We start from the raw sequence: 15,304 nt of genomic DNA on the forward strand, positions 1-15,304 counted from the left end.
CTGCCAGATATATTTATTCTTTGGTTCATTTCACAATTTACTTATTGACTCAAAAGGCTCATGATTATTGCTGCACATAAATTCTTCTGTAGTCTTGTTGGCAAAGTCCTTACCACAGCAGTGGCTGCCCTTGCCTGGCCTGTTTCTCAGGATCACCTCCACCATCTTCCAGTCCTCTGTCCGTTGCTTTAACCCTTGCCTGGTGCAAACTGTGATCTGCTGACACAGGTTTAAAGATTGAAAACTAAACATGGCACAAAGGAAACAAGGAAAGCCAAAAAAGAAAAGAGAGAGAGAGAGAGAGAAATTAAGAATTAAATTTGTTGATGCCTTAGGGTCCCAGATCAAATTACAGAGTCTGCTAGACCTCCAACTAAAAAGCTAGATTCTAGTTCTTGGGTATCAAAATAAACCACAGCATCTATGGCTGGAGCTTGTCTTGGCTCCCACATAAGGCAAGGGAGGGTGTCATATAACATGCATGTGAATTGTCTTATCCTTATGATGGATCTTTTCCAAATGAAAGCCTACAGCTCAGAGAATATTCTCATATTTTCTCAATTACGCTGTGGGTAGATAAGGGTCAAAAAGCCAAACACAAAGCCATCTACTTATAGGTATAATGTTCTTTGCTCTGTCAGTGGAATACCCAAATATCTGTCCACAAAGGGCAAGATAGGTTTTCATAACCAAATAAGAGAAGCACCATACTACAAAGGGGAGGAGCATCTTTTGTCAGCACTGGGAAAGTCATTGGTAGGAACTATCTTTTTCTCAGGTTACATCCTCCCTGCCTTCCTTAGGTATACGGTCTTTCCTTGTGAACCTATGAGAGAGAAAGGTAAGGGTGAGTTAATGATAATGTCCTTACTTGGCAAAATGAAAGCGCTAGCTTTGTGTCAGTGGTTCAGAGCCCTGGTCCTATATCTATGTAAGTATGTGTCTTGATGCAATATTAATACATCAGGATTGATCTGTTGACTTGTTAGAAGAGTTCCCTCTCCTCCACCACCGCCCATAGTACTAGAGAGCAGCCCAGCTCCTTGTCCCTTTAGCCTGAACACCTCTGTAGGGGCTCAGTTCCCCCCCCCCCCCCCCAGATCTCAGCAGCTGTTTTCTCCTAAGCCATGTAGGCAGAGGCACATTTCAGAAGATTGTGGCCATTATCTGCCATAGGAAACTACCCAGCAACCCAGGGAGAAAAAAAAAAATAGCTGACCTACTGGTGATATGTGCAGATGGGAATGCCCCAGCCTGGGGCTCTGTGTTCATGAAAAAGGGACTTTCTCATATTTTAAATGACATCTCACTAAAGACTGAGAGTCATTCCCACCTGTCTTGAGTTCATACTGTACTGCTGACTAACAGTCACAGCCTTTTACAAGTGTAATTTAGGTCACAGAACGACACACTTAACTGATGTCAGAGCTAGAATCCTAACCCACTATCTGCTTAGTCTCACCTTCCAGAAAAGAGCAATGGATCCAGGAGATGTGATTTGAAAGAAAAAGGTTCACATGTGGAACTATACTTTAGAGCCAGGGGCTCTTCTGTGTATACAATCAAAGACAATAGCTGCCCATCTGCCAGGATCCATCAGTAGCCAGTGGATCTGCATGGTGGGGTAATATGGAAATATGGAGAGAGGTGAAAGAAGATGCAGGGTTCCAGTATTCAGAATGTAAAATAAAATAATGTTTGGAATTTAGCAAGAGCCATTTTTTAAAGATATAGTTATTGTAGATTTTCTTGGTTCTAATGTACTGATAATTCACACACTCATTTATTCATTCAAGAGAGAGAGACAGAGATATCTCAAATATGTTCAAAATCAGACCTAGCTAATAAGATTACTGATCACCTTAATATCACCTATAATCATCAGTAACTTATTTATGAAATAATATTTTTCAGCTATGATGAAAGAAAAAAGAAAATGGAAAAAGACTACCCAAAAAACACTGAAGAAGAGTTTTCAGGAGTGAGTGGCCATATAGATGCTGCTGTGGAACTGAATGGTGAGTTTGCCCACCAAAAATGTCCCCCAGGAAATTAGAACAAGCAATCTGGGCTCTACTTTAACTCAACAGAAATGGGTTTCAATGGAGGTCACTGTCATTTCATACATTTAAATAGCCATATTACCTACTAGGAGAAGAATTATTTTTAAAATCCTTTCTTGAAAAATAAGTTAATAAAAATAAATTTGTGATTTTCCATTTACTAATAGACATGTTTAAAAGTATGTCTTCCATGAACGCAGCCAACGTGAGCTGGAACAGTTCCACCTTCACTTGAGTCCTGGCCTCACTTACCTGCACTGCTGTTCTTCAAGCCTTGCTGCACGAAGTGTTCTGTGTTTATGCACCTGTAGCAATGCCCACCTTCCAGTTGGGAGAAGTAAATGGTTTAAGAGACAAAAAAAAAAAAAAAAGAAAGAAAGAAAAGAAAAAAGAAAAGAAAAGAAAAGAAAAAAAAAGAAAAGAAAAGAAAAGAAAAAAGAAAAAGAAAAAGAAAAAGAAAAAAATAGTATGTCTTCAAGTGGGATGCAGCTAACCCTGACCCTGACCTAACTACCATGCCCTGCCCTGGAATCAGTTCCCAACACAACACAAACTGGTTATGTGACTTGTAATCCCAGAACTTGGGAAAAGGAAGTTCAAAGCAATCCTCATCTACATGGCAGATCTGAGGACTGCCTGGGATGTGAGAGACCCTTTTTCAAACGTACCACAAAAGGTACAGCTGTAGCCTATGTAATCCCAGTGCTTAGGAGGTTGAAGCAGATAGATTAAAGGTTTGACTACAGTCTGAAATACAAAATGGGACCTTTTCTCAAAAAACAATCAAACAACAGTACCATAGTGGAGCTTCAGTGCAGGAGCTGTAGTCTCAGCCTTCCCAATCTTTGACCTTTCCATAATCCAACTCCTAAAATTAAACACATAGTTTAAAAAGTTAGATGAAGTGAGTATTTTAAACAAACCACACAAATTCAAATATATCCTTTGGATCATGTTTTTCTTGAGTATGTAGTACAGACAGACAGTGTTCAGAAACTCAGAAGAGATTCCAAATGTGGCCCCTGTTCTTATGGAATGCTGAGTATCCTTGAGAAATGCCTATCTAAATAACACAGATGAAGCCACTGGAAGATGAAACCGTCTATAATTTAGGGCTGATTGGTGTTAATAGGCTTCAGAGTGATTTCAAAGAGTGATCTGAGACAGGTGGGGTCAAACATGGCAGTTGGCTATTTCATAAGACCTTAGTTGGTTCTGAAGGACAGCTAAACATGTGATAAGCTATAAAAAAGGAGGAAGGACTTCTGTGAAGAGAGCGGTCTAAGCAAAATCACAAAGCATGATGAACATGCCTTCCCATGGCCAGAAGTGAAGCCCATACCCTGCTGGAACAAAGGAAAGACTGAGGAATGATCTACAAACTTAGGGGTCAGGTTCTAGAGCTTGTTGGAGATCCCCAGAAGACAAGCTAACTGCCATCTAACCAACCCCTGATTCCTCATTGATACCATGTCAAGAAAGCTGTGGTTGTAGTATAAACCTCCCTTAGAGATCCATGCATCTCTCCAAGAAATCTCCAGTAACCACAATTTCAACTTTATCTCTTCTAGGCTACATTTACTTCTTTTCAGGACGGAAAACATTCAAGTATGATACAGAGAAGGAAGACGTGGTTAGTGTGGTAAAATCCAGTTCCTGGATTGGCTGCTGAGTCGTCAGGTCTCTCCGCAGGGACGAAGAGAGCTGTGAGCAACTGATGACTGGACATTACGCACCAAGTCGTGTGTCAGAGACACTCCTCTCCAACCTTCAGTCGTGAGGGTGATTGAAGGTTCCTTGAAAATAATAATTCTATTGTTTTTCCTAATATTCATTCACAATTCTAGTCTAAATGAGAAACCACCTTTATTCAAAATCGCATAATATACCCTTTAGTTAAATATTCACTTTTCTCTTACCTACTGTAGTAAAGCAAATTGATCACTTTGGTTTCTGTTTGTAGAAAAAGGACTATGTGCACTCATGTGTGTGCGCATACACACACGTGCTTATGAACACATACACACATACAAATATTTCATTAAGCAAGGTCATTACCATACAAATTAAAATTACTCTTTGAAAAATAATGGCCATCATTTACTATGATGGACATAAATGTACTTATTTGTGCTTTGAAGGTATCACAAACGAAATGTACCACCAGGTGTGTTCTTGGCTCTAGCTGTCCTCTTTGTCTCCTACTGGCCTCTGAAGAGGGTTGGTAGACAAACATTCAAATTAATCTTCATGCTCACAACAGCCAGACACTCTACAACAGGGAGAACTTTTCTAACAAAACCCAATAAAAAATGTTGGGTTAGAGGAGTTCCTCATTTCTCTTTTCTGTTAATATTTACTAGCTCTTATCATGCTTTATTTGGCGACAAATTCTGTGTACTTGTAGAAAATGTAAATGATAGTATCGAATGTACACAGATCCAGGAAAAATAACCTAGTCTGATCTATTTCCTACTTCCTGGTAGCACCTGCAGTGGAGATCTTTGATCCACCTCAGTTTCTTCTAAATAGTTTTCTACTTAATGAAGTCTATTTTTTGTTGTTTTTGTTTGTTTGTTTGTTTTAATTCAAACTAAACCTTTTCTTCCCAACTCTACCCAGTTAATACAGAAAGAATAATTGCTATTAGTCTTATGGTTTTGAAAATTTTTAGTACTAGAATTCTAGAACCAGTCTAGAGAAACTCTACAACATTTTAGGAGTTCTAAAATTAAATAACATTTTTACTTCATAGGTTACATAGAAGAACTAGTTTATAACACTTATAACCTGTTACTGTTAGCATTGTTTATTAAATTTGCTTCATATAGTCATGAAAAGACTAACTGATACTCTGTTACTGCAAGTGTTCCATTTGGCTTCTCTTAGTGAAAGTCACTGTGCATACCCAACCGGATGTTGACTGTTGAAGACAATATCTGGTATCTTTGCTGTCTAAGCTCAAGGTGCCCTGTTGAGAAGGAAAGCCATTTCACTTTTATTGCAGGCTGGAAATGTCTTACTATCAATAAGCAAAAAACAAAAGTAAACAAACAGCGACTAGAGAGATAGATGGTCAGAGGCTAAGAATGCTTGCTGCTCTTCCAAGGACCTGAGTTCAGTCTCCAGCACCCACATGGACAACTTACAACCATCTGTTAACTCTGGTTCCAGGCAATCTGATCCTCTCTGGTGGCTTCCTTGGGCGCCTGCACATATGTGTGCATATTGACATGCATACATATAAATATAAATAGTTTCAAAAACAAACAAAGAGCAAAGACTTCATGATGTTAAGCAGAAACCCAGCAACTACACTACTGTGTGTGTATACCTGTGATAAATTAAAGCACAAAAACTTGCACACCAGTGTTCACGGCAGCATTATTCACAATAGTCAAATGTGGAAAGATGTCCATCACGTGATGCATGTATGAATAAATGTGGTAGATTCAGACAATGAAATGTGTATTAAACAAAAAAAAAAATGAAGGGCTGAGACATACTATTATATGGATAAAGTTTGAAAACCTCATACTAAGTAAGAAGGTGGACACAAAATGTCACATATTGTATGATTCTATTTATATGAAATGTTGATAGTAGAAAAATACATAGAAACAGAAAGAGTAGTTGTCAGAAGTTGTAGGGAGTAAAGCAGCTGGGGACGGATATAAAGTTTCTTTTCTGGGTGGTTGGAAATGTTCTAGAGCTGATAGTAGTGATGGTTGTACAATTCTATAAAGACACAAAAGCCACTGAATTGTTCATTCTAAATGAATGAATTATATATGTATAAATTCTATCTTGGTAAAGTTCTTATATTATAAAAACATAAATAAGCAAGAAGATCAAAATGATGTAGTAAGCCATGAAATTCCTGCAATGTGGGATCTTTGGCAAGCACAGAGCATGAAACATCAGGCTGAAGACATCTAATACTGAGCAACCAGAAAGACACCTTCTTTATGTCCAGCACTACCCAGGAGATGAAGGTTGAAGATGCTCCACTATGCAGAGGGATGTAATGGGAAGCAATAAGACATGTGCTCTTGGGACAGACTGGCTGCATTCTGAGAACTTGTCTTCAGCTATGGATGTTCTTCAAATTCTCTGATCTCTTCTTGGTTTCCTTCTTTGTAAAAGAAATAAGAATAGCTCTCGGCCTCCTGGGGACATTTAGCAGTTTAAATACATGACTCAAATTATACAAAGTTTGGAGAGTAGTTCCTTGCAGTCTTGAGAGTTTCACTTATTGTTGTCTTTAATATGATGAATTAATTTTGTTTTGAGATATTATAGAGAATTTACAAACTTCCCTTGAGATCTTACAAGATCTGGTGATTTGTAACATCACATGAATTGATAACTGGTAACCTGGAATTTTTCTTCTTTAAATTCCAGATTAAATAAAAACCTAGAAAATGTACTGACTGTGGTTAACCCCATGGCCCCAAAAATAATTCTCTCAAATCATTATCATGTCTTTGTTGAATCAGGGGTACAGTGACTCTTAGCTATAGCTCCTGTATAGTTTGGGAAGAAACAGGCTCTAAAGCATAAGAAACAGTTTTGTGTCATTGTTTACAGCACTTACCCTATTAGATGTAAGGAGTATTAAAAAAAATAACTTATACACGGTGAGATTTCCATATCAGAGTGTTTTCTATCCACAGATTAGCCACACAGGGGCAAAATATATCTCTGTACTGAGCATATGTATTCTTTCCTTTGGCATTATTCACTAAAGTATACCATTCTGCTGTCTGTATATCATTTACATTTCATTAGATATGCATAGCATACAGATAGCTTGCCTTTTACAGGAGAAACCTATGCATACATAGACACTGGATCTATGGAGTCCAGGAATTAGCCTCCAGGAAAACCAAGGGACACTGCTCTTCCCTTAGCTTCAGGTTAATCAAGTGGAAAATTGCCATCTAATGACAGCTCACTCTCTGGTGACCACTGATGGTTCTCTCTTAGCCTCAGTATAGACGGTGAGCAGCACCTTCTGAAAGCACCAGAAACTCTACTGAAAGACAGACAGACTCTCCTGGCAGGTGCATCACTAATGACTCCCTTTAAATTTTCTGTGATTGGATTCAGGTGTTCTTCCATTTAACCTCATCCAAAATGGCAGCCCTAAGTTAGGTGGCTAGAAGTAAGGAAGTCACATTCCTTCTTTCTTCTTTTCCCAAGCTCACCAAGAGACATCTCAGGCCTCTATGTCACAAAATAGATGCTAAACCAACTATGCAAGGTCTTACTCAGAAGTCTGAACATGTATTTTTGAGTTATCAGAAGGGGTCCAGGGTGTTTTAATTGAGACATATCCATGGTTTGCCCTCATTTCTGTTCTCATCATTTACTATAACAGTATCAAAGTGTTTCCGTGAATATTTACAACTAAAATACCCAGCAAAGTACCATTTGAGACAAAGTGTACAGTAATGGCCAGTAGAGTAGTTTCTGACTCCCACAAGGAGAACTAGAAGAGTTTAAGGGAAAAGATACTCTGCACTTTCCCCCAGCAGGTCTGAATGAAGGAAGATACATCCTCCTCAGGTTGTTTTACAGCTGCCTAGTGTGTCTTTAGTGTTGATGACTTGATGATGTAGTCAGACTAAAAGGCTTCTGCTCTCCAAATTCCATAATCCAGGCTCTGTTCTCAGAACTTGAGGGGGGGGCAGGATTGGGAATCCTCTGGCAAATACATTTCAGTTTGAAAATAGTAAATGACTTTGGTGAACAAATTAGCATGTTTCCCAAATTCACGTGTCTTCATAATCTGTTCTCAATCTAACATTCCCTCCTCTGATCCAGTATGCCATTTAACGTGCTTGAGGATAAAGTTAAACTTGTCTTGCACAATGCAGTTGTTTTAGCAAGAGTTGGAGGAAGAGATCAAGGACAAGGACAAGAGCCAAGGAGAAAACCACAAGAGAGGACATTGAATCCCTCTCAGGTTGTTCACAGTGAGGAAAGCTATATGTTGGGATGAAATAGTTAGCAACTTTCTTATTCTTGGAATATCTCAGGGCAATTATACAGCTATAAAAGACTTTAACCTGAGGTTTATTGATCACTATAGGTAGTTTTAGGTGCCTTTGTAGAGGATAGAATGGCTAGATGTCCAAGCTGACCATATCATGTTCCCCTGTTAAATTATGGACACATTTCTACATATGAGTTTGCTGCACATTCATAGGTAACTGCCATTTATGCACCTAAGAGAATATTTATCTGGGAACACACCTAAGATGGGAATTGTTGGGTCATAATCAATGGATTGAGTTATATTATGTACCACTAAATTATTTTCAAAGTTATTGCAATTATACTAAAGTACACGCCCACCTATAATGTGTGAGCATTTTCATTGAGTTTTATTAGGTGGTCCTTTCTTTAGAGCATTCATTGTATGCCACTGTTGAGTCATGCAGGTTGTTAATGTTCACATTAAGCGAGATGAATATTATTCTTTCTCCATTTTCAAGCTCAGTGAACCTAACCTGTCAGAGCTAAGAGGTTAAAGCTAGGGAGTGGAGCCTAAGTCTGATCATCTTGGACCTCCTGAGACCCACTTCAGTTCAGGCACACTCAATGCAAATGCATGCAGCAGAGCTGAAGGAAGAGTGTTGCTTTCCTCTGTGTGACACAGAAGTTCACCAGCTCTGCACTGGAACCTGCTGAAGTCTGTGAACAGTCAAGGAGCTCCTAGATGGAGCCCGAAAGGGAAGAAGCATTGGAGGCATTTGAGGAGAAATAAAAGGAAAGCAAGGCTAAGCAATGAGCAATGCACAGCAAGGCCAAGAGTCTGTCCCCACGCTGCCCTCAGCATTGGCACCTTACAAGTTACATTCTTCTTCAATGAGACATCTGGTTCTTCTTGAACTGTCTGAGAGGCACAGGGACAGATCCCTGTACTCTGATACCCTGGCCTTTCCCTGGGAACTGATCATGGTTTGTTTACTCTGCATCTACAGCCTTTGTTCTTTGTCCAGACTATCTCCTTTTTTTTTCCTCCTTACACTGGTGCTGTGACCACCACACTGCTGGGAATTCCTTTTTAAATGCCCACAGTCTCTTTAATGAGCCTTGCCTTCCAAACTTAAGGTAAGCCCTGGGCAGAATGCCCTGAGTCTCTGTGGCAACTTCCCATCTTTCTGAAATGCACAACTGGAATGTTCCAGGGCACCAAGTCATCCACATTCTCCCCCTCCAGAGATTCTTGACCTCCATGAGAGGGGAACAGGAGATTTAGTTGGATGAATTTTACTGTTGTTTGTTTTGCTTTGGATCCAAGGTATAGACCAGCCTTGCACATTAGATGGATGCTTCTCTGCTATCTATCATTTGTAGAGCCCTCTTCTCATCCTCTTTGCTTCCCGACTTTTGGTGTCAATGGTTTTTCTCTCCCATATACTCCTGCCATGATGTAACAGCTTGTTACAGGACCCAGCCAGGTGTTACCATCCACTTGCATACTTTAAACCACAGTATAAATTCCCTACATGTTGAAAGAAGTTATGGAACAGATATTTACAGTTTGGCCAATGGAATGGACATTTAATTTCCTGTCTACTGAGTCTGTGGACATCTTAGAACTTATAGAAAGCCATGAGACAAAGGCTGGAATGTGTAGTTTTAATTTTGAGACAACTAAATTATCCTACCTGTATCCAGGCATCAGAGGCAAGGAAGCCCAAGCATGCTTGTATTAAACTGTTTTAGAGCTGAGACCTGCCTATGTGGCAAAAGTAAGATCTGAATCCAAATGTAGCTATCTCCAAAGTCCGTGGTCATGCTATAGCCCTCTGTCATCTCCTGCATGTTAGCCAACTGCTGAACACTGCAAAACCTAGTAGCCCACAGTATTCCAAGTTCCAACACTAGATCAGGGCTCAGTCCTTTAAAAAAAAAAAAAACTGATCTTGGCAGAGCAACACAAACTAGGGTCAGACCCTCAAGGGCCTTGGGTCTGTCTTCTCATGAGTATTCTCCAAACCCAAGCCCTAAAGAAAAATTCTGTCCCTACAGAACTAGCCCTGCTAGCATACAGATCTGGGGCATCATTTCAGGCCAGTCTTGAACTTCAAGAGGTAAGAAAGTCCAGTCAATAATGTGCTTCTCAGGAAAGAAGAAGCAGCACAATTTCAGTCAGCAAAGGGAACTTTTCTGATTGTACCAAGTACCATGGAAAATCCTCAGACAGGAATGACTAGGACGAAGTTCAGTGCTGTGACTGACTAAAGTGGTAGCCAGGGGAAACATTCTTTCTTTACAACTGAATGCAATTTCTTCAAATCAAAGAAGTAGGGGAAAAATTAGGCCAAGTGTGGTGGGACTAGCCTATGACACCAGCAGTTAGGAGGCTGGAGGAGGGTGACAAGGTCAACCTAAGCTACACAGTGGGCCCTGTCAAAGAGGGAGACCAAGGAGGAGAAAATGAAAGAAAGGGGGAGGCAGAGGAGAGGAGAGAAGGAAGAGCAAGAGAGGGGGAGGCTGAGAAGAAGGAAAGAGAAAATCCTAACTGTGGGGAGCCGCCCTCACATTCGCCGTTACAAGATGGCGCTGACATCCTGTGTTCTAAGTGGTAAACAAATAATCTGCGCATGTGCCAAGGGTAGTTCTTCCCTCCATGTGCTCTGCCTTCCCCGTGACGACAATTCGGCCAATGGGCTGCAGCCAATCAGGGAGCGACACGTCCTAGGCGGAGGATAATTCTCCTCAAAAGGGACGGGGTTTCGCCATTCTCTCTCTTGCTCCTGAAGATGTAAGCAATAAAGCTTTTGCCGGAGAAGATTCCGGTTTGTTGCATCCTTCCTGGCCGGTCGCGAACGCGTGTAAGACCTAACAGCAAAGAGATCGAGTCTGTTATTTAAGAGTCGCAAACCATGTAAAGGTACCAGCTAAAGTGGACATGATTTGCATCAGGACAGGAAAGGCCACAAATAGAGAGTTGGAGAGATGGTTCACTGGTCAAGAGGGCTTATTTCTCTTCAAGAGTGTCTGAGTTTACTTCTCAGGTCTACATCAGGCAGTTTACAAACACAAGTGGCACACAATCATCTTTAACTCCAGTGCCTGGGGATCCTATGCCATCTTCTGGCCTCCACAAGTACCTGCACTGGCATGGTGCAGAAACATACACACATACACATAAATTTTTAAAGATCAAAAGTAATCAATTGGGAATTACCAAAACCCACCCATCCATTGCATTCAATGGTAGGCAAGGGCTTTGTCACATTCCCTCTCCGAAGGCCTTCTCCTCTTAAAAGGGTTTATTGAATCAAAAATTAACATAAGATAAACATTATAGTAAGTCTGAAAACATTTATGTTTTAAAGCCAAACTCTAAACTATTTTTTTAAAATATCTGGGGGCTATGATGCCAGGAGAGGTATTGCTGGATCTTCCAGTAGTACTATGTCCAATTTTCTGAGGAACTGCCAAACTGATTTCCAGAGTGGTTGTACAAGCTTACAATCCCACCAACAGTGGAGGAGTGTTCCTTCTTCTCCACATCCTTGCCAGCATCTGCTGTCACCTGAGTTTTTGATCTTAGCCATTCTGACTGGTGGAATCTCAGGGTTGTTTTGATTTGCATTTCCCTGATGATTAAGGATGTTGAACATTTTTTCATTTGGTATTCCTCAGTTGAGAATTCTTTGTTTAACTCTGTACCCCATTTTTAATGGGGTTATTTGATTTTCTGGAGTCCAACTTCTTGAGTTCTTTATATATATTGAATATTAGTCCCCTATCAGATTTTGGGTTGGTAAAGATCTCTTCCCAATCTGGCATTTTTGTCTTACTGACAGTGTCCCCTCTAGGAGAAACAACAAGATGAACTAACCAGTACCCCCAGAACTTGTGTCTCTAGTTGCATATGTAGCAGAGGATGGCCTAGTCAGCCATCAGTGGGAGGAAAGGCCCTTGGTCCTGTGAAGGTTCTAGGCCCCATTATAGGGGAATGCCAGGGCCAGGAAGTGGGAGTGGGTGGGTTGGGGAGTAGGGGGAGGGAGAGGGTATAGGGGATTTTCAAAGAGGAAACTAGGAAAGGGGATAACATTTGAAATGTAAATGAAGAAAACATCTTAAAAAAAAAAAAAAAGTAAGGAGAGCAGTTGAGAAATATCCCAGCCATTGGCCTCTGCTTCCGAGAAACATGAATGCACACATGGACACATACTCATAGACATGTGTGCTCCACACAGAAACACATGTAAACACACAAATGCAGGTTTGGTTTTTGGATGAGCTTTAATTGGTCTCAAGCACTCATTAACTGCTTACTTTCATCTTCCTTGTCTGTAACATAAAGGTAGCAGGGAATATGGTAATAGAAAAGAACACGGTGATTCACTACCTTTTTACCCACCAGGAGAAAAGAATTCATACCTGGATGTCTTCAAACAATAGGTCTGCTGCCTCTAACCTCACACAGGGAGCATTCTGGGAGGTCAGAGGAGCGAGGCTTTAGGGAAGGGCACTGACAACACTGACGGGCACCTCCTGGGTCTGGAGGGGAGTGAAATGGTCCCAGGTAAGAATACACAGGTCTCTGGAGAGCTACAAGCCTCTTGACTCATTCATCATGATCTGAAAGATTAGCCAGTTAGAGATCAAAGACAATGATTTCTGGGAAAGTGGCAATGAGAACTCAGAGGAGGAAGCACAGGATGTGCTGGCCCTTCTGCCTCACCTCAGTGCCGTGACCGGAGACCATCTGCTGAGGACTGAGGCATGTGGTAGCCAGTGTGAGTCAGCTGGGGGCTCTTGTTAAATATTAAAACTTGATAAGTGCTCTGCCATATTCCCTCAGCCTTCATTGTGTAGTTCATAACCTTAACTTGACCTATTGTTCCTGCGCCTTGACAAAAACAAGTTTTGCCAGGGAGCCTCGTGGACTTTGGAGATCCCCGAGCCTCCTTGCCTCTAGACCCAGCCTATCAGCGTAAAGGTCAGACAGAGCTGCTCTGTCTAGATAGCCTTTACGTTTGTTGCAAATATAAATGTTGCAAACGCACCTGTTCCTTGTTTTTCCCATATTACAAACTGGTTCTGAGGATCATGAGTGTTGCAGTTTTGGATCCCGACTCCTAGCTCTGATCCTGATTAATCAGTCTTGGAGTGTGTGTTTAATAAACCATTGATACCTAACCAAGGTTGGTGTCTGAGTGGTTTGTGTGGCTATTCCTGAACCCTCACACTCTGACCTCACACCATGAACACAATGGAGCCATAAACAACACAGCCCCGGTAATAGGCATGGCAGCTAGTCATGAGGCCAGGGACAATTGATCTGCCTGACAATGACAATGATAATGGTGGTCTGTCAGTCTTCAAGACTGAATCCTTAAACAAGGCATCACCGTCAAGAGAACCAAGTCACTTCTCCTAGGGGCGACCATGGGTGTTTATTAGGCATGATGGGCTTCCTAAGCGTGGCATTGCTTTCACTGACCTACGAACATCAGGCCAGAAAAGAACATTGGATCTCCAAGAGCTGGAGTTATAAATAGTTGTGAGCCATCCACATGGATGTTGTGAGCTCAACTCCAAGTCCTCTGGAAGAACAGTGAGCACTATTAACCACAGAGCCTTCTCTCCAGGCCCAAACTCTGACTCCGGGAGAATGATTCTGTCTTACTCTTCATGCTACCCAATCCTTCTACAGCACCAGACAACCTGGCATGTGCTTTATATGTATTTTCTCAGTCTGTGAACGGATCTGAAAGTCATGTAGACACTCAGAGGAGGGATGTTAAGACCCATCAGTTGGACAGAGGCGATTACTTTGCATACTCTTCTGTCCTTTACCCCCGTGGCATGCACCTGTACCTCAGAAGTAAGTGGAAGGCATGAGAGTGGAAGGTGATGGAGAGACAGATAGGCGTGAAATGAAGAATTCCCAGGCTCTGGAGCCATATCCTGTTTCTAACATTAGCAGTTCTGACCACTTTGAAGATGGGCCTCAGTTTCTTCTTCTGTAAGATCACCAGCAATCCAGCTTGTGGCTACTCAGCTCCTGGCAGCCTCAATATTAAATACATTATGCCTCTAGCAGTTCCTTACAAAAGAACTTGGTGCTTATTCCTGAAGGCGTCAATATGCCATCTACATTGTCTTTACTTAAATATTTAACGTAGAGAGCGTCTTTTAAGTAAAAACATACTGTAAATTAAAATGAAAAATTTGTATAGAATCTTTACAAATGAAACACCCTAGAGAAAGCCCACAAATAGCATCTTGTGAGCTATTTTCACCCCTCCTCTAGAATACAAGAGACCTGAGAGGCCAGAGAGGCAAAGCTACTGCCAACAAGAACTGTCGAGAAAGACTCTTATGCACAGATAAAGCCACTCCTAAGTGCTGATGAGGTAGGCACAGGCTACGTAGTGTGAGATGGCCACAAGGGCTACTTTTCTCCAAGGAACCTTTACTTGCTTACTAATGTTCAACCTTTCTTGAAAACGAGAGAACTGTGTCCAGCTACAAACACAAGATTAAGATACAGGGGTGAGGGTGTGAGTTAGTCAAATGCTTGCCCAGTAGGCAGAAACTTGAGTTCAACTGCCAGTACCACATAAAACCAGGTCATAGTGACCAGTGCCTGAAATACCAGCACTAGGAGGTAGAAGGAGGAAATCAGAACACATAAAAAGCCTGTCCTAAAAAAAAAAAAAAAAAAAAAAAAAAAAAAAAAAAAAACGAAAACAAAATATTTAATGGGAGAGCCAATGAAAACTAGAGATCTTCCTTTGACATTGATAACCTGGATGGATCCGAAGAGTTGATAAAGGAAGAGTAAATTTTGGTGAGCTAGGAAACTGAAGAGAGTGGAGCATTGATGGGAAGTGTCAGGAGACTGGGAGTCAGCTACTAATGGTGAAAAGAGAGAGCATTTTCTCCCATGGTGTAGCCACTGCTACACCACTCATGCTCCAGGAAAGCCTCCCCCCACGGCCGTGCAAGCAATTCCATCAAATCTAGAGAGATGCCTGTGAAAAGAGGACTCAAATGTAGGAGGGGACATGTTGGGAAGAGTAAAGTCCCCATAGGTGAGGAAGCAGATGAGAGAAAGGAATTGGAGTGAACATAACTAAATTCATTCTATTTCATATATGAAACTGTCAAAGAGTCAAAAATAAAAAAAAATAAGTCAGAAATGATTGCTGGCTTTAATGGTGAAGGCTGTTTAAAGCTACAGATATATACAAGGTAAT

At 41.1% G+C, this 15,304-nt stretch overlaps 1 protein-coding gene and 1 long non-coding RNA gene across 2 annotated transcripts in view; one reads left to right on the top strand and one right to left on the bottom strand.

The window, feature by feature from the left end:
- Mmp20 (matrix metallopeptidase 20 (enamelysin)) overlaps nucleotides 1–5,540 on the top strand; it is a 46,738-nt gene extending 41,198 nt beyond the window's left edge. Inside the window, exons 9-10 of the mRNA NM_013903.2 lie at nucleotides 1,915–2,018; nucleotides 3,635–5,540. Coding sequence (NP_038931.1) covers nucleotides 1,915–2,018; nucleotides 3,635–3,735 — 205 coding nt within the window. The 3' untranslated portion in view covers nucleotides 3,736–5,540. The remainder of the gene's footprint in view (nucleotides 1–1,914; nucleotides 2,019–3,634) is intronic.
- Nucleotides 1–15,304, bottom strand: part of AV064505 (expressed sequence AV064505) — a 26,203-nt gene continuing 10,899 nt past the window's right edge. Inside the window, exons 2-4 of the long non-coding RNA NR_126562.1 lie at nucleotides 2,861–2,931; nucleotides 2,316–2,384; nucleotides 1–244 (exon numbers count right to left, since the gene is read on the bottom strand). This is a non-coding gene — a long non-coding RNA (expressed sequence AV064505). The remainder of the gene's footprint in view (nucleotides 245–2,315; nucleotides 2,385–2,860; nucleotides 2,932–15,304) is intronic.

Source organism: Mus musculus, chromosome 9 (assembly GCF_000001635.26).
Source record: "Mus musculus strain C57BL/6J chromosome 9, GRCm38.p6 C57BL/6J".
Taxonomy (NCBI): Eukaryota; Metazoa; Chordata; class Mammalia; order Rodentia; family Muridae; genus Mus; species Mus musculus.